Genomic DNA, 23,215 nt, shown 5'->3' on the forward strand with positions numbered 1-23,215 from the left:
CCACCATGAGCATGTCAGATGGAATACAGCCCTCTCCTCCCCCCACAGCAAGACCCAGCAGACAGCGGCCCTGGGTTGTCTGCTCCCTCAGCCACTGCCCAGAAAATGTCTACAGAGCCTGAGCACAATGAGGGGCAGAGGGCCAAGGCCCTCTCTCAGGTGCCTTCATGTGGGGAAGTGGGAACCCAGTTCCAAACCCACACTTCCTTGCCCTGGGCCTGCTCCCGACAGCCCACCCACTGGGGCACCCTGGGAGGAAGCTATTTGGGAACTCCCTGACTGACCTGGGAGGGGTTGTGACCACTCTGGGCCCAGTTCTGGCCCTGGCTCTTCCATGAGGCACTGTCAAGGCTGGGTGGGAAGCTGAAGGGATGGCCCAGCAAGCGTAGCAGGTCAGGCTGCTGCATTGTCCATACTGGTGCTCACTCGTTAATTCTGCCCAGGAGCCCACAAGGCAAAGCTTTTCCCTCAACGCAGGCCCTGAAGATCCTTCAGGCACTGGCTCTTGCCTTCTGGGCTGACTCAAGCAGGAAGTAATGACAACCACAGTTGGTTTACTGAGCACTTTATTGGACACCTGACACTACTGAGTTTGCATAACTAAGTATCTCCCCACATCCCTGGGAAGCAGGTTCCCAAATTTCTACTCCTAATTTACACACAAGGAAGCAGGTTCACAGTCTGGAAAGTAAGGAGGCTGGCCTGTGCACTAAGGGCAGACCTCTGCACCTACCTTCTGGCAACCGTGGACATCCAGAGAACTCTGATCAGTGACCAGGCCCTTCTCTGGAAATACCCAGGCTTCTCCAGCATGGAGCACAGGGCACTAGGCAGGTGGCCCTTCTCTAACCTCAAGAAGGCTCATGAACACAGAATTCAATTGGCTGCAAAACTCCAGCCATTTAATAACAAATGCTTCTCTACCCTCCCCCCATCACAGAACTGGGAGAATCCTGGGTGTAACTAACCACGTGAGTGCGGGGAACTGTAAAAGCCACGGTGAACGGGAGCAGCTAGTGAAGGGCTGGTGGGGTCCTGCTCCCCAAGTTGCTGACTTCTAGGAGATACAGCTGAGCTGGGAATAGACACCTCTCCTCTGCCAGAGCTCCATCCAAGGAGGCCAGGGCTGCCCAGGAGCCCAGCCAAAGAACATGAGAGGACGCCAGGGCCAGCAAGGGGAGCAGGGGAACGAAAACAGAAGAGACTCTGGGACTCTGGTCTGCCACCAAGCCTGGGTCCTGTCGCCTGCCTGTGTGAAGTCCAGCTGCCCAGGGCTGGCCTGGCCCATCAGGAGGGTCCTGCCATTGACCCTGGCCTTGCCTTCTTGGCCTTCTTCTTAGACCTCATGGCCTCATCGTGGGCTTTCCGCTTCTCCGCCAGTTTGTTGGCCTATGAGGGAAAAGAGGGGAAATTAACTGTGATGAGGGGGGAAGTGAGCAGGGAAGGAGACTCCCCCTTTCTTCTACTCGGGGCCACACCCTAAAAGCAGAGCTTCCAGAAAAGTTAATAGGCAATTACCATGGGGAAAAACAAATCTATTTGAACAACCTCAGGTGAGGAAACAAGCCCGCACTTTTGCCTTTAAAACTATTATTTTTATGGAAGCCCTGGCTGCTGTGGCTCAGTGGATTGAGCGTCGGCCTGCGAACCAAGTGTCGCTGGTTCGATTCCCAGTCAGGGCACATGACTAGGCTGCACGTCAGGTCCCCAGCTGGGGGCGCGTGAGAGGCAACCACATAGTGATGTTTCTCTCCCTCTCTTTCTCCTTTCCCTTCTCTCTATAAATAATAAATAAATAAAATTGGAAAAGATTTAAAAAATTTAGCACACATGTAAATTACTTTTAGGAAAAAAGAAACAAAACTATTATTTTATGGGCCCACAGCAAGTTAGGAGGATCCCTGGCTCCCAGAACTGAAGGCAACTGCCCCATTTACCCTTCCCTTTGAGAAAGCTGGGTAACATTCAAGCGTTTACTAGGAGATATTCAGAGGGGGTCAAGTTGAAAGAGTCTTTCCCCCAGGGCCATCTGGCAATGTCTGTTACAAAAGGGGTAGACCTTTCAACCTGGCAATTACGTTCCTGAGAATTAATCCTATAGAGATGTTGGGAAGCAGGCAAAGACAGCTCAAGGGTGTTTTCTAAAAACGTAAAACAATATAATCCTATCAGCAAGGAACAGCTGATGTATTATATAAAGCTCATAGTATAGTATGGTTAAATAAAAACACTGCAAAACAATCTATACAGGGTATGACAAAAGTAGGCTTACAGTTGTTCGTATGGAAAATAATACAATAATTAATAATAAAAAAATAAACTTTTGTGTACTCACAACTGTAAACCTACTTTTGCCCCACCCTGTATGTAGCCTGACCTCCAAAAATAATGTCAGTTACTACATGCACAAAAGAAATGTGGGGGGCTGTTACTATAGGTCACCCCAAGGGCAGGACTGCAAGCCACTTACACGCCATCTATAATAAAGTTAAAGACATACACAGAACTTTTACTTTTAATTTTTGTTTGGTTTTACAATGAGCATATGTGACTTTGTGAAAAGAAACAAAACAGAAGCTTAACCAAAACTTCCCAAAGACCCCTCTGCTTTAGACATTTATGTTACATAGTACTTCATAAAAGCAGACCAGGTCTCTTAGGGAAGATCTGTCCCCAGACCCCAGCAGATTCAGAAACAGCCAGGGGCAGGAAGGAGACCAAAGCCCTGAAGAGAGCCCAGCTGAGAGTGCCTGACACCAAGATGCCACGCAGGCCTGGCGAGGGCCTCAGAGGCTAGGCGGGCAACCTCAGAAAAAGGCTATGAGAGAGCCCAGTCTGCCCAGAGAAGAGCCAGCTGGCCTCAAAGGTCACCTATGTGGCCACAGCTGGCAGATGGCAGGAACTCACCTCACGGATTTTGCGCCTCTTGCCAAACATGATCTTGTTGTAGAGGTACTTCTCCCGCTTCTTCATCATCATGATGGCTAGGCGCTTGGCCTCACTCTCCTCCTCTTGGGCCAGCCGCTGCTTGTCCTCCAGCTTCACAGTGCCTGCCATCACCCTGGGCTTCTGGGAACACAAGTCGATGCTCGTGAACACAGGTCCCCACAGCCACCCCACCAATCCCCTGGCTCTTGCCCTTCTGGGCCAGGGCTGGCACCAAGATGGCCAGTGGGTTGCTCCCCAGGTCATGTCCCAATGAGCCCCTCAGTACCTTCCCCTCCATCTTCTGCTCCTCCAGGGCAGTCAGTCGGGCCTCCTCCTCCTTTTCTGAACCAGCCTCCACATCATCTTCTTCCTCTTCATTTTCTCCCTCTTCATCACCATCACCATCATTGTCTTCCTCCTCTTCCTCTTCTTCCTCCTCTTCGGATTCATTCCAATGTCCTATAAACAGCCGATGACAGAATTCTGAATGCCCTGGGAGCCTGCTCTTTCCCTGGCTGGGCAAGAACTGGGACCAGACCCCACCCCCCTCAGCACTGGGGACACTCCAAAGGCAGTGCAGGACTGTCACAACCATGCCCCAGTCTGGCACCTCTACTCCAGTCCCAGCTGCCGTCAGAGGAAACTCCAGGCCCTCCTCCTGACTCCTGAGCCATGCCTGCCTCCTATGTAAACCATTCTGCTCAGTTACTCTGAACAACCAGAACACCTGATTACAGGACACGGGTATTCTCTTCTCCTAACCCTTAGCCCGAAGGTGAGTCTAAAGGGTCTTGTGCCCCTGCTCCCCTGCTCTCTGGAGCTTGCCACCTTTGTAGTCAAGAAGGGAAAGAGCCAACTGAGGCCCAGGAGGCAAAGACCAACACGGAAGCGCCTGCACACCCTGCCCCGCCCCTCCCACTCACCTGGGTGTTCTCCCCGCTGCAGGGCCAGCAGCTTCAGCTTCTCTGGGGGCATGTAATCTCCTTCCTTCTCCGTCACGAAGGGCGAGAGGTGCGGGGGCAGCTGCACCCCGGGGAAGTAGTCTGCCACAGGGAGGAGGAGGCGGGCATTCACTGAGTCAAACACCCACTGCGGCTGCACGTAGTACCTGGCACAGAGTGGCGGCAGAAAGGGGTCATGGAGGCCACCCGAGGCCCCACTGCATCCACAGAGGCCTTGAGACAGACCTCTGCACTCAGAACCCCAAACAGGCAGCGGGAGAGGAGGGCTCTGGGGGCCTACCTGCCGATGACAGGCGTCTGCTGTCCGGGCCGGTCAACAATCTGATGGGTGATGCAGGAGTCTGTGACACCATAGGTGGCCCCGATGCACAAAGACTTGTCCCAGGACACGTCCCCCCCCAAACTCCTACAGGCACAAGGGGAGCCCATGAGAAAGTATTCAGGCATGAGGTGCCTACCCTGGGGCCTACTGGCCCCCAACTCCCCCTCCTGGGACACAAGTGTCCCCTCCTCACCCCAGGATCCCCCATGTGCCCTGAGCTGGTGAGAGGGTGATGCCAGCTGCACCCCGATGAACACTGCCGTGTGCTTGGGGAACACTGAGCACCTCCCAAGCACCACTGTGCTGAAGCCTCACAACACCCTAAGAAGTGGATACTGACACCATCCTGAAGTTTCCGGTGGGCGTCCCCGGCTGCCCTGTGCCGGGTAAGACCCCGCCCAGAGTGTGGCAGGGCCAGCATCCCTGACCTCCCTACCTGATGATGAAAGCCAGGGCCTCGCGGGGCACCTCACGGTTCAGGAAGAACTTCAGGCCCTCAAAGAGTTTCTTCTGCTTCTCCTGCGCCTCCAGCTCCTTCCTGCGGTCCTCCTCGTGGGCCGCCATCTCCTACAGAGAAATGGCCCGGGCCTCGAGCTGTCAGGCCTGCCCACACCCCCGATGCAGGGCAGGCATTAGAGATGGACCACCCTCCACCCCAGCTTCCTCCTGGATCCCCTGGTCCCAAGGCCCCTGCCCTGCCTGCTCCTGGTGGGAGGCAGCACAGTGCTCACCCCATCAGCCGGGAACTCGTCCACCTCAGGTTCCTCCTCTGCAGGTACCACCACACGGGCCAGACTGGCGCTGAGGGCTGCCAGTTTCTGCAGAAAAGAAGCAGGGCTGCAGGGCTGCTGCTTGCAGGTGGGGGGCTTTAAATGAGGGGGTGGCCAAGGGAGGGGAGGGGTAGCAGTGACAGTCCTGGGACATCAGTGGGTTTGGGTTCTGAGGGAAGCCCTGAAACCACATATATAGCCATGACCAACCCCAGGCCAAGGACCACCCTTCTGGGGGATGCAGGGCCGGTGCTCTGGAAGCTTCTCTCACCTCCATAGAACTCTCAGAGTCCAATGCATAGCTGTCCTCATGGGCCTTCACTTCTGGGTGGGCCTGACCCTCGAGCTAGGAGGCAGGGGAAGGTCAGAAGAAGAGGCTGCCCACGGCCCCCGCCTCCATGTGGGGAGAGAAGGGTGGTGGCCCCTGCACAGGGAGAGGGAGGCGCGGGGCTGGGCCTTACCTTGGGTGGGTAGTGCAGGTTGAGTGACTGGTAGAGGCGGAAGTTGACGAAGCCCAGCAGGGTGGTGTAGAATTCGGTGAAGGTGGCCATGACCCTGTAGTCCACGTCTGTTGGGTGCTGGGGGCAGAGGAGGCACATCAGCAGGATAGGTACAAAGATGACAATGACAACCCATGCAAGGTGAAGAACTCCTCCAGGGCAGCCCTGCCTTGAGATTCTGCCCCACAGAAAGGGGCTGTATGGCGTGTCCCCACCCAGGAGCATTCTGGGTACCAGTGAGGCTCTGAATAGGGGTCCCAAGGGTTAGGGGTGTCCTGGAGGCCGGTGCCAGATCCCAACCATATAGGAGGAGCTAGAAGGGAGCAAAAGGAAGCCTTTGTCACTCTGCTCCCAGGACTGGCAGGCAAACCCCCACACCCCCGACTCCACGCTCAGACTTCTGTCCTTGCAGAGGCCGCCTTCCCTGACCAGTCTGGTCAAGAGCTCACGTCTTCTCCATTACCCACTCCACAATCTGTTTAATGTCTTCTCTGGGACTAGCGCACAAGTGCCCAGGGGACAATATTCCCAGAGCCTAGCACCACTGTTGGCCCAGGTTTTGGCAGGAGCCTTGGGACAGATACTCAGAACTGAGTGACGCGGCGTCAGACCGAACGAGAAACAGAGGCAGGACCCGAGGATACACAACAGGTTAGGGCAACTGCCTGACTCAGCCCCAGGGAGCTCTGGAAAAATGGCGGGCAGAGAAGCTGCTTGCCAAGGCAAGGGCACAGAGCTACCCTCGTGAGCTGCCCACCCTGCAAACGGGACAGGAAAGGGCTCATCTTGGCCCTTGAAACAATCAAGCAAAACAGGGCCAGGATCTGAGAGCCAAATCAAAGCACCTTGACTTGAGCGGCATTGTCCCTCACAACCAGGGAGGCTAGCCCAGCCCTGCTGACCCCGGGACCTGGACAGGGGGATGTGCCAACAACAGCCCTTCTGTGCTGGCCGTGCCTGTGACCCTCCATCCTGCCAGCAGGCAGTGACCTGGCTATGGGGGACAGGGACCAAGAGGTGCCCCACCTGTGCCCACACTCACACCTCTGTCCTCCCGAAAGCATCCGCAGGACCCCTGATGTGTCTGGTGAGCCTCTGAGCACCAAGTCCATTTCCTACAATGCAGTGTTGAGTGTGGTTTCCCCCGCCTGCCTGGGTCCTACTTTGAGGGGTCCAGCACCGTCACTAAGGGGAGGGGGCCCATTAGGGCCTCACCTACAGCCCAGTACCGGTCCTCCATCCTCCTGCTGAGAGGCAGCAGCGGCAGTGAGCTGCTTAGGGAGGAAGGAGCAACAGGTGGTGGTCCCCTTCCCCCAGGCCAGCTGCGTGGAGGCCGGTCTCCACAGCGCCCTATTCACCCCCGGAGCACACACAAAGCCCGGCCTGAACAGCACGGGGGTGGGACATCAGAGAGGAGGAAGGAGCAGGAGGGCCAGAGAGGAAGGACGGAGAAGGCCGGAAGGAAGGAGGAGGAAAGGAGGGACAGAAGAGGGAAGAGTAAAGACCCACGGGTTCTGGCACACAAGCCGGTCCCAAGGCGTGGGAGCAGGAACTGCCAAGGGCCAAGCCGGCCTCTCACCCACAGAGACTGCAGCCTGCACCAAACATCACTGCTGCTCTGCACTCAGACTGGTTCTGGCCCTTAGAACCCCCAACAGCCGAGGGGAAAGCAGAGGAGCCCAGACCCTGGCTTTGCCCTGGAGCACCTGATAGCCTGGCAGCAAGCCCACTGTCCAGTCAGGCTGGTGCATCTGCTCTCCACTGAGGGCGCCAATGCACAAGCAGGAAACTGGGCCAAATGCAGGCCCACAGAATGACGAGCCAGAGACTGTGGCTGGCTGAGACGCTGTGGAGACTACAGGCTAATGATGCTCCCATACGGAGGCAAAACCAGGATTTCTCTCCATGGATCCCTGCTGGAAATCCTCAGTCTAAAAGAAGGCAGATAAGAAGTAGTGCCACACTAACTAAATGCTCCCCTTGTGTTCACCCTCCCCAATGTCCCCAGCCCCCCAGCCCTATGTGGGGGATGGCAGTGGAGGAAGCTGGAGTTAAGCAAAGCAGCTTGCCCAAGGTCTGGCGGCTGCCAGCAACAGAGCAGGATGAGGACTCCTGTGGGTTGGAGAGGAGGGCTGTGTGTGGCCACTGTCCAGATCCCCACGGCCACTCATTTTCATTCAGCTCTTCAAAGGGCACTTTAAAATATACTTTTCTTAATCCTCACAACAATGCTTAGAAAGTGAAAGCATGTTATAAACTGAGGCACAGAGGTGAAGGAACATGTTCAAGATCAACCAACTGGGGGACACTGGAGCCAGGCTGGCTCAGGTGCTTATTATGATGCTGTGTAGCACATTCCTCACCTGACCCCACACCCCCAGCCAACACTTAGGAACCCAGCACATGCTGGACTTTGCAGGACAGCAAAGCCCCCTCTGTGCTCACGCCCTTATCTGCCTAGGAGCCAGAGGAAGAGCAGCCCAGCACAAGCCCCTCCCATGGGCACACTCACGTCGTGGGAGAAGGCATAGGGTGTGATCCACACAATGGGCTGCCCCAACACCTCGGCCTGGTAGTAAATGCCTTTGATGGACAGGAAGACCTGGGGGTAGGAGGGGAAAGCATGGTGAAAACCAAGGGGACGGTGAGGGAGAAAGCAGGTGGGGCCCTGCCAGGTTGCCCTGAGCTCACCTTGCGCAGGGCCCGAGCGGTGATGACATAGTGCATGAACTCCACAGTGAGCCTGCGGCACAGCTGAATGGTCTGCACGTGGCACTTGCCGGTCCGGGGGAAAGTGGAGAAGAGAAAGCACATTGAGAGGGCGTCGTCCAGGTCCCGAAGAGCGTCTATGAACGTGGGGTACCTGCGTGGCCAGAAGGGCAGTACTTGTAGATTCAGTTATGAGCCACTCTGGAGGACCCACTCCCCAAGCCAGGCCTTGCCACTGCCACCTCCTGGCCATAGACTCAGGCAGTGCCCAGGGACCTGGCAGTGCCAGCTTCCTTTTGGGAGGAACCATGGAACCAAAACATGCCCACTTAGCCCTGAGAATCAGAGAGATCTGGACGGGGTCCCCAGGACACCCACTGCAAACCCAGGACTTGGCCTTGACCCACTTCCATATGTTGTGGCCAAAGAGGGCAGACTGAGTCCATGGCTCTCTCTTTTTCAAGGTGGAAACTTCTGATCAGGTTTACAGAACCAATTAGAACCAGACAATAAGGATGCTGGAAATGGGTCCTGGCAAGGCACAGCCAAAGCAATAAAGTACTTCCAAAAATCCTGTGGTAAATCAGGAAGCCAATGGGAACAAGACTTCTTGGCAGGATCCACTCTGTGTGGCTGCCCCATTGAGGGATGGAGGTGTGGGTCATGGAGAGGACACTGAAGTATGAGTATTGACACCCGAATTCCTGCCCCAGCTGTGACCCAGGATGGTTCACTTTGTTTTGCTCAATCCCAGTGGTTTCATTTGGAAAATGACAATACTGGATCAGACTGTTGGTTTAAAACTGGGCTCTTGCCCTGGCTGGTATGTCTCTGTGCATTGAGTGCTGACTTTTGAACCTAAGGCTTGCTGGTTCGATTCTCAGCCACGGTACATGCCTGGGTTGCAGGCCAGGTCCCCAGTTGGGGGCATACGAGAGGCAACGATCGATGTTTCTCTCACACATGGATGTTTCTCTCCCTCTTTTTCTCCCTTCCTTTCCCTCTCTCTAAAAATAAATAAAATCTTCACAGGAAAAAAGAAAAAGAAAAACTGAACTGGGCTCTTGCAGCTTCTTGGGAATATCCGGGGACAAGTGGACAGACAAGGCTTCAAGTCTCCCTCTCTCAGCGAGAGCAGCTATTAAAGCCTCTGGCATCCACAGTGCCTTCCAGGAAGCTTCCTTTTGCGGAAAGGGTTCTGTTGCTTCAAAAAGGGACTCTCTGAAAGCCACAGGACCAGAGACGGCCCAAGTCCTTTCAGCCCTACATGGCATCACGCATTGAAAACGAGTCAAGAGGAGCCTGCCAGGTCTTCAAACCCAGACCAAGATGGAAGAAAGGCTGCAGGGACTTTAAGCAAGACAACAAGAGATCCATCTGGTTTCCTGGTGCAGAGACCAGAGCCTCGACTGGCCCTCTCTGGTACCTCGGAGGTCCCTCGCTCTCTACCTCCCAGACAAGCCCACCAACCCAGGCCCTTTGTAGAAAGAGCACCATTTCTAAGCCACCTGCTTCTTTCTTTCTTTTTTCTTTTTTAAAATTTATCATTTTAACAATTTTAAAAAAATTTGTTTATTTATTTATTTATTTGTAGAGAGGGGAAAGGAGAAAGAGAGGGAACAAAACATTACTGTGTGGTTGCTTCTCACTCGCGCCCCCAATTGGGGACCTGACGTGCAACCTACTCATGTGCCCTGACTGGGAATCGAATCAGCAACACTTGGCTTGCAGGCCGATGTTCAATCCACCGAGCCACAGCAGCCAGGGCTCCACCTGCTTCTTTCTTAACCAAGGCTAAGGAGATGGGAGTGCAAGGAAGGAGTGACATGGAATGTAAACACCACAGCCACACTGGCACCTGGTGTGTGCATGACTCCAGACACTTGCTTTTTCTTGTGCATTTTTCATTTGTTCCACACAACAGCTGTGTCACAGTCAGGACAGGGGCTATGGTCATCTCTCTGTCATGGGGGAGGACTTGCTCAGAGCAGAAGCTGTTCTCGGGCCACAAAGCTCATGGGCTGTGAGGCTGGGGTGAGACCACCAGCTGTCGCGCTCCTAGGTCAAGGCTCTTCCCACATTAGCCCATGGCTGGGCTGGCTCAGTGAAGCCAAGTCCATTTAGCCTGAAGCTAAGTGTTCCCTGGCCATCAGACCCCTAGAGAGGATAGACATTCATTTACCCCAAAGTTCCTGAATCTTACCACTATTACTATTCTGGGCCCGGTTGTTATGTGTTGTAGGGACTGTCCTATGCACTGTGGTGCATTTAGCAGTATCCTTGGCCTCTACCCATTCAACACTAGTAGACCCTCCCATCTAAGTCATTGTTAACCCTGGTTAAGAACCACTGATTCAGACAATGAATGAATGGGACTGCTGAGAAGGCTGGGCAAGGAATGGTTAAGATCAGGTGTCCAGCCATATGCTCCAGGTCAGGCCATGTACCTGGTGTGCACTCCCCAGAACTCTGGCTCTCTCTTACCCCAGGGCCTTTGCACTTGCTGTTGCCTCTGCTTAGACTGTGCTTCCCCTGACTGTCTCAATCTTCTCTCCTCAGCGATACCGCCTCTGACAAGCCTGTAACTAGCATGTGCCCCTAGTTCCCTGCACATAGTTAGCATCCCTCATGGACTCATTATGACTTGCAATCATTACAGAAATGTGGCAGTTTGGTTTCTGGTCTGCTTCCTCCAACAGGATGCCAGCAGCTTGGGCAGGGCCTTGGTCTTGTTCCCCACTGTATCTCCAGTGCTAAGACTGAGCCCCCAACTCACCGCTCCTTGACAATGTGGTCAAGCTTGTAGTGGGGCTTGTTGTCCTTCAGACGCTCCACGGTGTTCCATTCGCTCTTCCCATAGGCTTTCCGGAGCTTGCGGACAAACACCTAGAAGAGAGGAAAAGACAGCTGATGGCAGGGCCAAAGGTTCCTGGAGACTCCTCTTCTGCAGAGGAGGGATATGTGGGGTAGGAATATTCTCAAGGCCTCCTGAAGCTGTCTGATTGAGCCATCTGCTCTCTCAGCTCAGGATTTGCAAAACAGCCAGCCCTAAGAAACATTAAAACAGATACACACACCCCTAAGCCCTGACCAGCGTGGCTCAGTTGGTTGAGTATTGTCCTGCAAAGTGAAAGGTTGCTGGTTTGACTCCTGGCAGAGCACATGCCTGGGCTGCAGGCCTGCATGTGAGAGGCAACTAACTGATGTCTCTCTTACACATCAATGTTTCTCTCCCTTTCTCCCTCCCTTCCATTCTCTCTAAAAAACCATTAAATGAAATCTTTAAAAGAAAAACAACTGATCCCCCAGTAACTGACGAGCAGAACTCATATGACATTTCAGTGGACAGACTGTATATACAACAGTGGTCCCATAAATTATAATGGAGCTGAAAAATTCCTATCACCTATTGATATCATTGCCATCATAACACTGTAGCACAGTGCATTACTCATGCGTCTGTGGTGATACTGGTATAAACAAATCTACTGCATTGCCAGCCTCATAAAAGTACAGTACACTACGTAAATTACATATTACTTGACAATGATAATAAATGACTGTGCTACTGGTTTATGTGTTTACTACACTATACTTTTTATTGTTAGAGTGTACTTTTTTCTACTTATAAAAAAAGTTTGCTATACAACAGTATGCCTTGTTATGCTGGCAGCTGCCTCATACATCTCAAGTTTACTGTGTCTGTATATTGCATCATCTTCTCTCGAGCTTGATTTAATACCGCATTTTTTGCACGGCAATACACTGTACAGGTTTGTAGCCTAGGAGCAACAGGCTACTCCATACCACTTAGAACTGTAAGTGTGCACTATGATTTCACACAATGATGAAATCACCTAACAATGGGCCTATGTTCTGAGAAACGCATTCTTAGTGACCACGACTGTAGTTTTAAAATCCAGAAGCAAAACAGGGCCGGCCACTCATCTCAGAGGACTCGGTTGGACAAGAGGGCCAGCAGCTAGCTGTGGCCACTAGGTGGCACCCCACCCATCCCACCAAGAGCCTCAGCCAGGCGCTGCTGTTTGGCAAAGGCTTCAGTAACAGCTACTATTCAATTATTTGCATTTGGTATGGACAGATTTCTACTTTACCTGTGGAATTTGATCATTTAATGGTTTCTATTTGTGGAATGAAAAGCTTGGTCTTCTGTGAGCAATTCCAGAAAGAATCTGAATAGCAGCGGTGTTCTGGGGCAGAGAACATACCTGAGAGCCCCTGAAATAGCACTATCTTTGTCTCAGAGGCAATAAATTCACTCGTTTTCAAAAGAACCAGGGGAAAAGTACAACAGGTAAAGCATTAATCATTTGCCAGGTTCTGTGCAAATAATTTTCACATGCGATCTCAGTCAACCCTCACGACACTCCTTTTAGGCAGAATTATGTCACCCTTTATACAGGTCTGCTCAGAGAGACCAAACCACCTGCCCGAGGTAACAGTTAGCTCTGATGGCCCACCCACACAGACCCTAGACCTGGGCCTCACCTTGTATTCCCGGAACTTGTTGACGATGGGTTCATGGAGGAGGAACTTGATATCTTTGATAAGATAAAAAGTACGGGCTGCCGTGGAGCCTTTGTTAACTTTCTTCTTATGTTTGGGTTCATGGGGATAAATGCCCTTCAGGATGCACAGTCGCCTGGAAGATAAAGGCCATTCCTTCCGTCAGTAAACATGCTGAGCACTGGCCACATTGGGCCTGCAACACAGCACTGAACAGGGAACAGGGGGCCTGCCCATGCAGAACTCACATTCTAGTGAGAAGTCCAACAACCACAAGTTCCCCCAAAATCACATACTGCAGACTGTCACAGGCACCAGAGAGGAAACAATCAGGATGTTAAGAGGGGCCAGAAGTTGGTACCCTTTTTAGCAAGATATGTCAAGAAAGGCCTTATTTCAGCCATATAAAAGTGGGAAGATGCCCTGGCTGGTGTGGCTCAGGGGCTGAGTGCTGGTCTGCAAACCACAGGGTCACCATTTGATTCTCAGTCAGGACACATGCCTGGGGTGTGGGCCAGGTCCCCAGTTGGGGGTGCACGAGAGGCAACCACACACTGATGTTTCTCTTCCCCTCTCTCTAAAACTAAATAAAATCTTTATAAATAAATACATAAATAAATAAATAAATAAATAAATAAAGGCGGGATGAGCATCCTGAAAAAGACAAAGACTGTAAGGGTGGAAAGTGCAGGGTACACCAGAAGTACTAAAAGTGGGCTACGTGGCAGGGTCTACATGCTGTGCAGGAGTCTGGCTTTGACTCACAAGGAGTTGAGAACACCTAGCTGTAGGGTCCAAGGTCTCTTCTGCCAGGGGGGAGGGATGGGTGACAAAGACCCAGACAGAGAGCAGCAGTGTGTTGACCAGTGGGCTTATTCTGATGACCGAGGGCAGTGTCACCCAGGTCTCCTCCAGCTCCCCCACAGACCATATCTGGCAAAGACAACTTACTAGAGCACAGCCAGGCAAGAAAGAGGAGGAATATCAGAATTCCAGATGGAGTGCGTGGCAGCGCAGGGAAGACAGAGATGCAGTTGTTTTCCTTGTGTGATTCACTCCCCAAGCACCCCCAAGGCCCCCCTATTCCACTCCTTTCCAACCTCACCTGAAGTCAGGCAGGCTCAGTTGCAGCTTCTTCCGGGCTTTGTTTCGGGTGATGTAGTTGGTGGCAGAGCCTCGTTCGTACTTGGGCAGAAAGAAAACAATTATCCGTTAGCGATGATTGAAATGACTATCATCAATACCTGGGCATGTCTCGTGCCAGAGGCAAGTATCGCTCTGGATAAATGGCTGAGAGGCTTCTGGGATAGGAAACACTGTAGGGAGGGAGCCCACCCACCTGAGTGAGCTCTCTTGCACTGTCCTGGCGGTAGTCAACATAAAGGACACAAACATCTTCATGGTGTTGGGGACTGTGAGGTTGCTATGGATCCGGTGCTGTGCCAAGTACTTAGTAGTAGATCTAAGTATTGGCCTTTATAATTAGCGATTTCCATACATTACTTCATTAATCCTCACAACACTATGAGGGGGGTGCCATTAAAACTCCCATTTCAGGCCCTGGCTGGCATGGCTCAGTGGATTGAGCGCTGGCCTGTGAACCAAGGGTCATTGGTTCAATTCCCAGTCAGGGCACAAGCCTGGGCTGCAGGCCAGGTCCCCAGTTCAGGGTACGCGAGAGGCAACCACACACTGATGCTGCTTCTCTCCCTCTCTTTCTCCCTCCCTTCCTTCTCCTCTCTCTAAAAATAAATAAAATATTTAAAAAAAAAACAAAAAAGAAACACTCCCATTTCACATGGGAGGAGATACCTCAGTAAAATAAACTGCCCAAGTCACACAGCTTTTATTTATTTATTTTTTAAGATTATTGGTGGATTTCCACCATTAAGTCTTATTTTCTTTAAAACACCCACAAACACATAGCTCTGCCTCCCCCTACCAAACCAGGCTAGTTTTAGAAAAGTCAGAGATACAGTCTTCCTACTCCCCAGACACAGTTCAGTTTTACCAGCAGCTCCCAATCATTCGAGCCTGACTGGGGAGGTTTTCCTGTGTTGCGATGCTCTCCGGCTCTTAATCCAGAACCACATGGAGTTCCCAGCCTCCTTGTAAACTGCATGGAATTCTCCTACCTGCAAACTGCGTGGTTCTCCTCTATTCTCTCACATAGCTTTTTAAAAGCTGGGGCTGGGAGTCAAACCTAGGTCTGAGCCCAGACCCTGAATGCTAACCCACTAAGCCAGTGAGTGTACTCAGCTTTCTTTCATTATAATCACCCCCTACCAGCAGAAGCCTTTTTAGATCTTTTCCAAATCCTTAACTGCCCCCTCTTACAGCCCCATGAAATGTTAATACCACAGATATACTGTAGATCTGTTTATGTAACGTGGTCCTTTAGAGGGCCACAAACCATTGTAATATCTAAGACCCCTCACACCCCCCTCCCCCACCGACCAACTAATTTTTGTTCCCTTTGGGGGCGATATCACCTGGTTGAGAATACATGCTCTAAGTGACAAAGCTTCTCCCTTCCCCATTCACTCAACAGACAATAACAGGACCTCTACTATGTTCCAAGCACTAAGCTAGATGCTATCAGGGCAATCAAAACAGAAGGCCTAGTCTCTACCTACTCCCAAGGAGCACATTGTCTTGAGCAACCATATGGATGTCTATGATGCCAAGAAGCTGCCTGACACTCACATCTCTGTCTGCCTGATAAAGAGTAGCAGTGCACTGTACCCAACACCAGGGAATCCTTCCGATACATGATCTCCTTCTGGAGTCAGATACCAGTGGCCTCAATGTTCAGGTGTTCCTCTAAAGAGATGAACCTGTAGCTTCCCGAGGGGTTTATGAATAACACACAATCACAAAACACACCCTTCATTCATTCTTTCCTTCAGACATTTATTGTCTATCAGGCCCATGCCAAGTCCTGGGCATGCAAAGATGAGTTTCGAATTGTCTCAGCATGTTGTCATCGTTAAAAAGTGTTTTCTATTGGGGTGACTTTACTCCATTGTGTGTGTGTGTGGGGGAGGGTGGGCATTTTGGGTTGTTGGGGTGCTACTGGCATCTAGTGGGTTAAGAGGTCAGGGACGCTGCTAAACATCCCATAGTGCACTGGACAGCCCTCCTCACAACAAAACCTTATCTGGCTCAAAACAGCTGCAAAACCCAGTTTTTAAAACTGTCACGATTTGTTTACACATCTGCATCTGTGCCACAAAGAAAGATTTTCTATTTTCTATCTTTGCAGTTCCAAACACTAGTATTTACTGGGTGCTCAACAGTGTTAAACACAAACTGGCAAAAAACACAAACATTCAAGCTAAAGGAAACACCTGAAGCAACTACATCGTCATCACCTTCATCCCTTCCCCAGTCTTTTCATGACACCAACCTGATTCTCCACACAGCAACAAGAACTCCTTGAAAAATCGATCATGTCACTCCCCCTTTAGCTGACTCCTACTGCACTTAGAATAAAATCCAAGCTCCTACTCGTGGCTGACAGGCCTTCCAAAATCTGTCCCTATCCAACCCCAATCTCAGCAGATGCCATTTTTCCCTTGGTTTATTATACCCCAGCAATCATGATGTCCCTCCATTTCCTTGCCAACAGCAAGCTTTTCCCACCTAAGGGCCTTGGTACTTAAGTTTCCCCTGACAGGCTTGTTCAATAAGCTCTCCTGTGCCCCAGAGCCCATCCGAGGTGTTCTGGTTTTTGGCTTTCAACTTAAATGTTTAGACTCCGAGAAACCTTCTAAGAAAACATTAACTTAAGTATCCTTTCATATTCCTCACCCTTATTCTTCGTTTGCTTCATTCGCAGCACATTTAACAACCGTTCAGAGTTTCTACCTCGTTATTTTAGTGTTCACCTCCCCACCAGAAATAGAAAACGAACTCGGGGAAATCAGCGACCACACTTGGATGTTTACGTCCCCATCCCCCAGTGTCCAAGGCAGGGCTTGGTTCCAGAGAAAACGGGATCACAAGTTTTTGAGACGATGAATTCGACGTAATGGAGAACTTTACGTAGTTTATTACTCTACTCCGTAAACAGGTGTCTTTCAACTAGGCCTGCTTTTGGGGTAAAACTCTACTTGGTTATCAACCCTCTTACGGCCCTACTCCCGGGTTCCTTCCTGGATTTCACAGGACAGGTACTGCCTTCCTCGCCCACCCTCTGACCCCTTCTCACAGCTGTCTCCCGTCATGTAGATCCCATTTTTGCACCCACGAGGGGCCAAGGCCGGGGAATGGCGCAGTCCCCAGGCTCCTTCGCGCTCCTCTTTCTCACCTCCTGAGACCCCCTAGCCACCTCGCCTTGGAGTCTCCCCCAACTCACCTTCTTCTTCTCCAAGCCTCCCATGGCTCCACGCTGAAGAGACTATAAGCGCCGCGAGACTGACAGCGCTACTTCCTCCCGCACGTGCCCTTCCTAAGGCTCCGAGGTCCCAACGCCGCAGGCTGCCCAACAAGGTGCCTGAGCGAGTCTAGGAATACATGGGGGCTTCCCTTTTCAAGATTTAAGGAGGAAAGTAATCACTAAGACTGCTCTTTTGAGCTCTTTCCCACCTATGAGTCTATTACAAACAGTTTTAGCGTTTAAACGAAGGAAAATATTCAGGCATTTCTATAATTATCCTGATGACGAACGTGCAGCCTCTGACCCCATTGCATGTTGGGATCGAGGGGGGCGGAAGGCATAAAGGTAGCGCAGGGACTTCTGGGATGCAGAAAGCAGCCACGCTTCTGGATGCGTGAGCGCGTTGTGTTGTTATGGTAACGATTGCTAGGCGGTGTCGGAACTGGGCACTCGAGGCTGAAAAGCGGCCGCTAGGGGCACTAACTGAGGTTACGTTCAGTTCGTCGCCAGGCGTTGGGTTTTCCGTTCCTTCGCTGTTGTGGGGATAAAATAAACCAAAAACAGACTTTTACCGTACAGAGGTAGAGAAACCTCAGAGGCAACTTGTATTTTCTGAGTCTTAGCGGTAGGTTGAAAAATAAATGTAGGGCCAAGCAGAGTTATAGAACTCATAGAATACTTTAACGGTATATTTAATACAACCCTGGCTGGTTTGGCTCAGTGGATTGAGCGTCGGCCTGCGAGCTAAGTGTCGCTGGTTCGATCTTCCAGTCAGGGCACATCAGAGAAGGAAAACTCTGACTCCAAAAAACCTCCGCTGCCTTGCGGCATACCTCTTCAGGGGAAAGGCTAAGGGAGTAAACCCCGACAGAAAATCCGGAGCCGGAGTCCCTAAGGCGGTTTGACGTTGTAGTCAACACCGGCAACTCCTGCGGCGCACCTGAAGCCAAGCTGTATTGACTCCGTCTTTCCCTTGGACCCTTCAGCTGCGAAGAGAGGGGGGGTCTGCTGCATGGGCAACAGCAGACCCTCCATATTACCCTGCCCAGGCTCTGTAGCTTCAGCTTCACTGGAGAGGACACTCCAGCGTCATCGCAAGATGTCGATTCAACACGGGAGGAGACAGATACCGTGTCACTCCCGAGTCGGACTGCACAGCCATTCTCGGCGGTGCAGATAGACAAGATCTTAAGAAGCTACACCATCGTCTCTCGAGACAGACGGCTGCCGACGACGACGACGATATTTAATACGTTGAGCTTTTAATATGTACACATGAATTTTGTACTGTGTTCCTCAAAGGGTAATTGCAAGATTTATACAAATATTCACATCAAAGTGTTGTGGTTTCTAAAGTAGATAAAAATTTTTAAAGTGATTTCTTTTTTCCTCAGGCCTCCAAACTCCATTTGAAGTTTGCCTCGAAATTTTAAATTTGAGGTCCTTGTGAATGTGACTCCCCCCAAGGCCATGGTTATAGATAGAACTTACTCTTTAGAGGTAAATACATCACTGGCCAATGCTTGTTTAGAATAATGTAATTTTTATTATCTACTTGAAAGCTAAAATAAAATTAAAACCCAAAGACTCCACAAACAGTGAAAAATGAAATGAAAGCTGGGTAGGGGAAGGTGAGCTGGCAAAGACTTTGAGAATAACCAGGTGCATGTGGTGTTCACAGCAGAAGGCTGAGAGTGTTTCAAAGAGGAGTGGGGCTGGTAAAGAGAAAGCAGAGACAGACCATGCAAACCAGAGGCAAATGTTCGGGGGATTCAGAGAATGACAGAAGTCCGTTATGACTGGACAAAAGCAGAGGAATGGATCTGAAAGGGCAGTAGTGGCTATTTCATGAAAGGATTACAGGAGCAAGGCCAGTGTCACAGGCATGTGACCTAGGCAGTCGCCCGCAGTCCTGCGTTGGTTGATCCAACGCTCTGTTGCTGTCTTGAAATTCTTAACAATTTTTTACCAAGGCGCTCTGCATTTTTATTTCTCTGGAGAGATCTGGATCAATTGGACTACCCACAGAACATCACAGTGGTCTGTTACACTGGTCTCAAGTTGATCAAGCCAAGACAAAGAAAGAGCTCTGCAGGAGTCCTGGTTGCAGAGCAAAGAGCGCCCCACTTGGACCATCAGATCCAGCCAACCCTATGGTTTTGGCGTCGGTGCTGGGAAAGATGCAGTATGGGGCTTCTGACAAGCCCTCGTGGGAGAATCACAATGCCGGACTCTGGAATTCCGTGGCAAAGTCCTGCCATTCACTCACTACAGGAAATTATACACCTTTTGAGAAATAGTTTCTGACTTGGCCCTGGGCCCTGATAGACACCAGTGCAAAAGGCAAATAATGTCCTAGTATTGCTTTTGAAAGTAATTTGAACTAGCAGACCCCTTAAAAGGGCCTTGGAGGCCCCCAGATCTCCAAAGACCACCCTTTTTGAATCACTCTCTAAGTTATGAGACTAATGATTTTCTTTTTTTCTCCTCTTCTTCCACTCTCTTCCTTTTTTTCTCCCCCTTCTTTCTTAACAAGTTTGTATTTACTGATTTTTTTTTGGTGCAATCAACATATTGCTTATGAAATTTTTTTAACTTAAGATTAATTATGAACATCTTTCTACATTAAATGGGCTCTAAAATAAGAATTTTGTATATTTACAATTTAATTAATAAAATGGATATTCCATATATAACCATGTAGCCGTGTAATTGTTATATCTATTCTTCTCATGCCACCTTCATGTATACAATTTTATTTTTCTCTTTTGGATTCTTTCTTTGACTACATCCTAGCACAGTCAGCCTAAGACCCTCAGGAACAAATCTTTTAGTCTGACAAAGTTAGCTTTGCTGACCCACTGCAATGCAGGAGACTGCCCAGCAGGGGAACTTGGGGGGTTTGATCACACAAAGGGAAAGAGCATTAAAGTTTTGGAGGAAGGGTGGGGTTAGGTGAAATGTAAACCAAGAGATGTTTTGATAGGCTCAAGGCAGAGTTGCATGAGAAGGGTCAGCTTCAGGTCTGGACATCAAAGTGGACCCAAAGTCCTGTTCCCTTGAAAATTACAAAGTCAAGATAGGTGTGGAATGTTGTTCAGTCCAGAAACTTCTTACCTGAAGCTATTTATGTCACAGTGACTTAGCTCCTCCAGCTATCTTTCATTCTTAGTAGTATGATCTCTAACAGCCAATTTGATTTTTAGGGGAAAAAAAGGAAATCTTTTAGTAAAAGGAATAGTCATTGCAATAACATGGTTATTGGGACAGTTTATAGCTGTAACATGATCTTGGTAGAAGTAATGTTTCCTGTTAATGCTGCAGCTGGCTTCATCCATGGACAGGGAGACTTAACTTGCTCATTCCAAGCTAATTATTACTTTCTTAGCTATAGACTCCCAAATGAAAATCCTAATCCAAATGACTTAGTCATCTTTTTTTTTTTTTTAACTTTCCCTTACTGTGTTATGTAAAACAGCCTGGTCCACCCTCAGCCATTCTATTTCTAATGGCTATGGGAACTGCACCTCCTCCCCACTGGTCATTGAGTTACCCTTGAGTCCTCAGGGATGAGAGGAGACCCTCATAAAGGAAGCTGCTTCTCACCAGAAGCTAGGCAATCGGGAGCCTCTGACCATGGCCTCCTTTTCCAGGCTGCCCTCCAGAAGGTAACAGGAACCAGCATTTTCACCACTCGCCACAGGCAGAGGATTGGGGGGCCAGGGCAGTCCTCTCCTGGACTAAAGCAGCTCCATTGTACACAAATTGCTGAGGCTTCTCTGGAGTTCTGAACCCAAGGATCTGCAGAAGTTGGGCCTCCAGCTGGGCTCTTTCTTTCTCCAGAATCTTACCCTGATGGGCCACACCCAGCCTTTCTACGCTGGACAGTCTAATTTTAAACGTATAAAGTACTTCCGTGAACAGACTCACATCTCTGTATAGTCACGTGTCACTTAACAACAGGGATGCCTTCTGAGAAATGCTTGTTTGGATATTGTTGTCCTGCGAACATCACAGAGTGCACTACACACATCTAGATAGTGCAGCGTGCTACACACCTAAGTTATATGATACAGCCTATTGCTCCTAGGCTACAAATCTGTATAGCATTTTACTGTACTGAATACTGTAGGCAACTGTAACATAACAGTACATATTTGTGATCTAAACACACCTAAACATAGAAAAGGTACAGTAAAAATATGGTACAGAAGATTTAAAGAGGTGCGTGTTTATAGGGCACGTACCATGAACGGAGGTTACAGGATTGGGAGTTGCTCTGGGTGAGTCAGTGAGTGAGTGGTGAGTGACTGTGAAGGCCCAGGGCATGACTGCACGCTGTTGTAGCTTTACAAACACTGTACACTTAGGCTACACTAATAAATTAACCTTAAGTTACTGTAACATTTTTACTTTAAGGACTTAATTTTTTTTTAACAAGTGGATCAGAGTTTATTAAGTAGGGAATGGAAAAGGTGCAGCAGAAATAGCAGTATGCAACACCCAGATGGAACTGAACCTAAGATTCCTGGGGGGAAAAAATTACGTACTCAATTGGCCACTTCGTCCACCATTGACACAGGGGCTTGTCAGGGAAGAAGAGGGAATAGGTCCCGTGGAAGGACTGCTGGTTGCTCCTGTGCCTGGGAAGGAACTCCGCGGAGCTTTCAAGGCCAGGCAGCGGACACTTAAGAGCGGATGCAGCCAAACCCAGCAAGATGGCTGCAATTGTGAAGCCCTGGGCGGCGATCCGGGTGCACATCATGAGTTGGGAACGCTGGATCTGACCCCTGCGGAAGCAGTAGAGGCCATAGGGGAGGGCAGCCACCATGCCCGGGCAGCCTATGGGTACCACTGGGTTCTCGCGAGTCTTGTGAAGGAACTTTTCTTTGAAGCTCTCCTGATTGCTGTAGACACTGGGGCTAAAGCCCTCAATGACTGGGGGCTGCGATGGTTCAAAGGGCGCCTTAGGAGTCACAGGGCCAGGAGTTGCCATGTCTTAGTCAACAAGCAGGTGGAGAAAATGGCAAGACTTAAATTTTTTAAACTTTTTGATAACACCTAGTTTAAAACCCAAACACATTGTACAGACGTACAAAAATATTTTCTTTCTTTATATCCTTATTCTATAAGCCTTTTTCTATTATTATTATTTTTAACTTTTTAAACTTTTTTGTTAATAACTAAGACACATAAACGTTAGCAGAGGCCTACCCAGGGTCAGGATCATCAATATCACTGTCTTCCACCTCCACGTCTTGTCCCACGGGAGGGTCTTCAGGGACAATCAAACACAGGGAGCTGTCATGGCCTATGGTCACAATGCCTTGTTCTGCAGGACCTGCCTGAGGCTCTTCATGATAAGGTTTTACTCTTTTCAGAAATAGGTCCATGGTGGTTTGCTTGGTTTATTTCTTTTTTCCACCATAAATTTGCCTGTAGGCAGAGAATGCACCATGAACTTTCTTCCCTGTTAACGAAAACCTGCTGGTGTTGGGGTCCATGTTTCCAAACTTTTTAAGGAGTTTGTTGAGGTCTGAAAAGCTGTTGCTAAACCCATTACTGTGAATTTTCTTGGGAGGTTGTCTTTTTCTTCTACTGTAGTTTCCTTTTCTCTGCCTCTTCTTCAGCTATGAGTTCCTGTACCATTTCCAACAACTCCTCATCAGGCAGTTCATCAGGAACCACCCTAGGAACTCCTCAATGTCATCCTCATCCACACCCAGGTTAAAGTTGTTTGCCATCTCAACCACAGCCTTACCGATCTTTGTAACATTTGCTCTGCGATGTTATAATGGCTACAACATCACTGGGCAATAGGAATTTTTCGGCTACATTATAATCTTATGAGAACACCATTGTACATGCGGTCCATCATTGATTGAAATTTTGTTCTGTGGTATATGACTGTATTTATCTATATCAAGAGCTTGCCTTGTGATAAGTCAGGCACAAAAACAGATTATCTTGGAAGAATGAACCTTGGCAATTTGCCATATAATGATTGCAATAAAAAGCTCATTTGAAAATGATTATAGGTGTTTTAAGGGCTTAACATCTTCACAAGTTGAGCTGGAAGGGAGCTTAGTTAGAATGATCTTGTCCAACTCTTTCAT

At 49.8% G+C, this 23,215-nt stretch overlaps 1 protein-coding gene and 1 pseudogene across 1 annotated transcript; both read right to left on the reverse strand.

Moving 5' to 3' along the window:
* Positions 1 to 875: 875 nt before the first annotated feature.
* PES1 (pescadillo ribosomal biogenesis factor 1) lies at positions 876 to 17,194 on the reverse strand. Its single transcript, XM_090291714.1, has 15 exons — positions 17,079 to 17,194; positions 13,824 to 13,903; positions 12,701 to 12,854; positions 10,968 to 11,077; positions 8,174 to 8,345; positions 7,995 to 8,084; positions 5,444 to 5,560; positions 5,254 to 5,328; positions 4,944 to 5,030; positions 4,649 to 4,779; positions 4,171 to 4,296; positions 3,852 to 4,036; positions 3,215 to 3,387; positions 2,908 to 3,069; positions 876 to 1,389 (listed from the first exon to the last, which is right to left on the reverse strand). The coding sequence occupies exons 1-15, from the start codon at positions 17,100 to 17,102 to the stop codon at positions 1,288 to 1,290; spliced, it is 1,788 nt and encodes a 595-aa protein (XP_090147840.1). The 5' UTR covers positions 17,103 to 17,194; the 3' UTR covers positions 876 to 1,287.
* A 4,424-nt stretch (positions 17,195 to 21,618) lies between these two features.
* LOC149997030 (HIG1 domain family member 2A pseudogene) lies at positions 21,619 to 22,095 on the reverse strand (annotated as a pseudogene).
* Positions 22,096 to 23,215: the final 1,120 nt, after the last annotated feature.

Source organism: Furipterus horrens, unplaced genomic scaffold (genome assembly GCF_987537825.1).
Source record: "Furipterus horrens unplaced genomic scaffold, mFurHor1.1.pri manual_scaffold_11, whole genome shotgun sequence".
Taxonomy (NCBI): domain Eukaryota; kingdom Metazoa; phylum Chordata; class Mammalia; order Chiroptera; family Furipteridae; genus Furipterus; species Furipterus horrens.

Excerpts from the sequence above, each read along its gene's own strand:
- PES1 (XM_090291714.1), bottom strand. The coding sequence starts at position 17,102 with ATGGGAGGCTTGGAGAAGAAGAAG. Across the intron at positions 8,346-10,967 it reads GACCACATTGTCAAGGAGCG|GTACCCCACGTTCATAGACG; the intron begins GTGAGTTGGGGG and ends CTGGCCACGCAG. Across the intron at positions 1,390-2,907 it reads AGAGGCGCAAAATCCGTGAG|GCCAACAAACTGGCGGAGAA; the intron begins GTGAGTTCCTGC and ends TTTCCCTCATAG.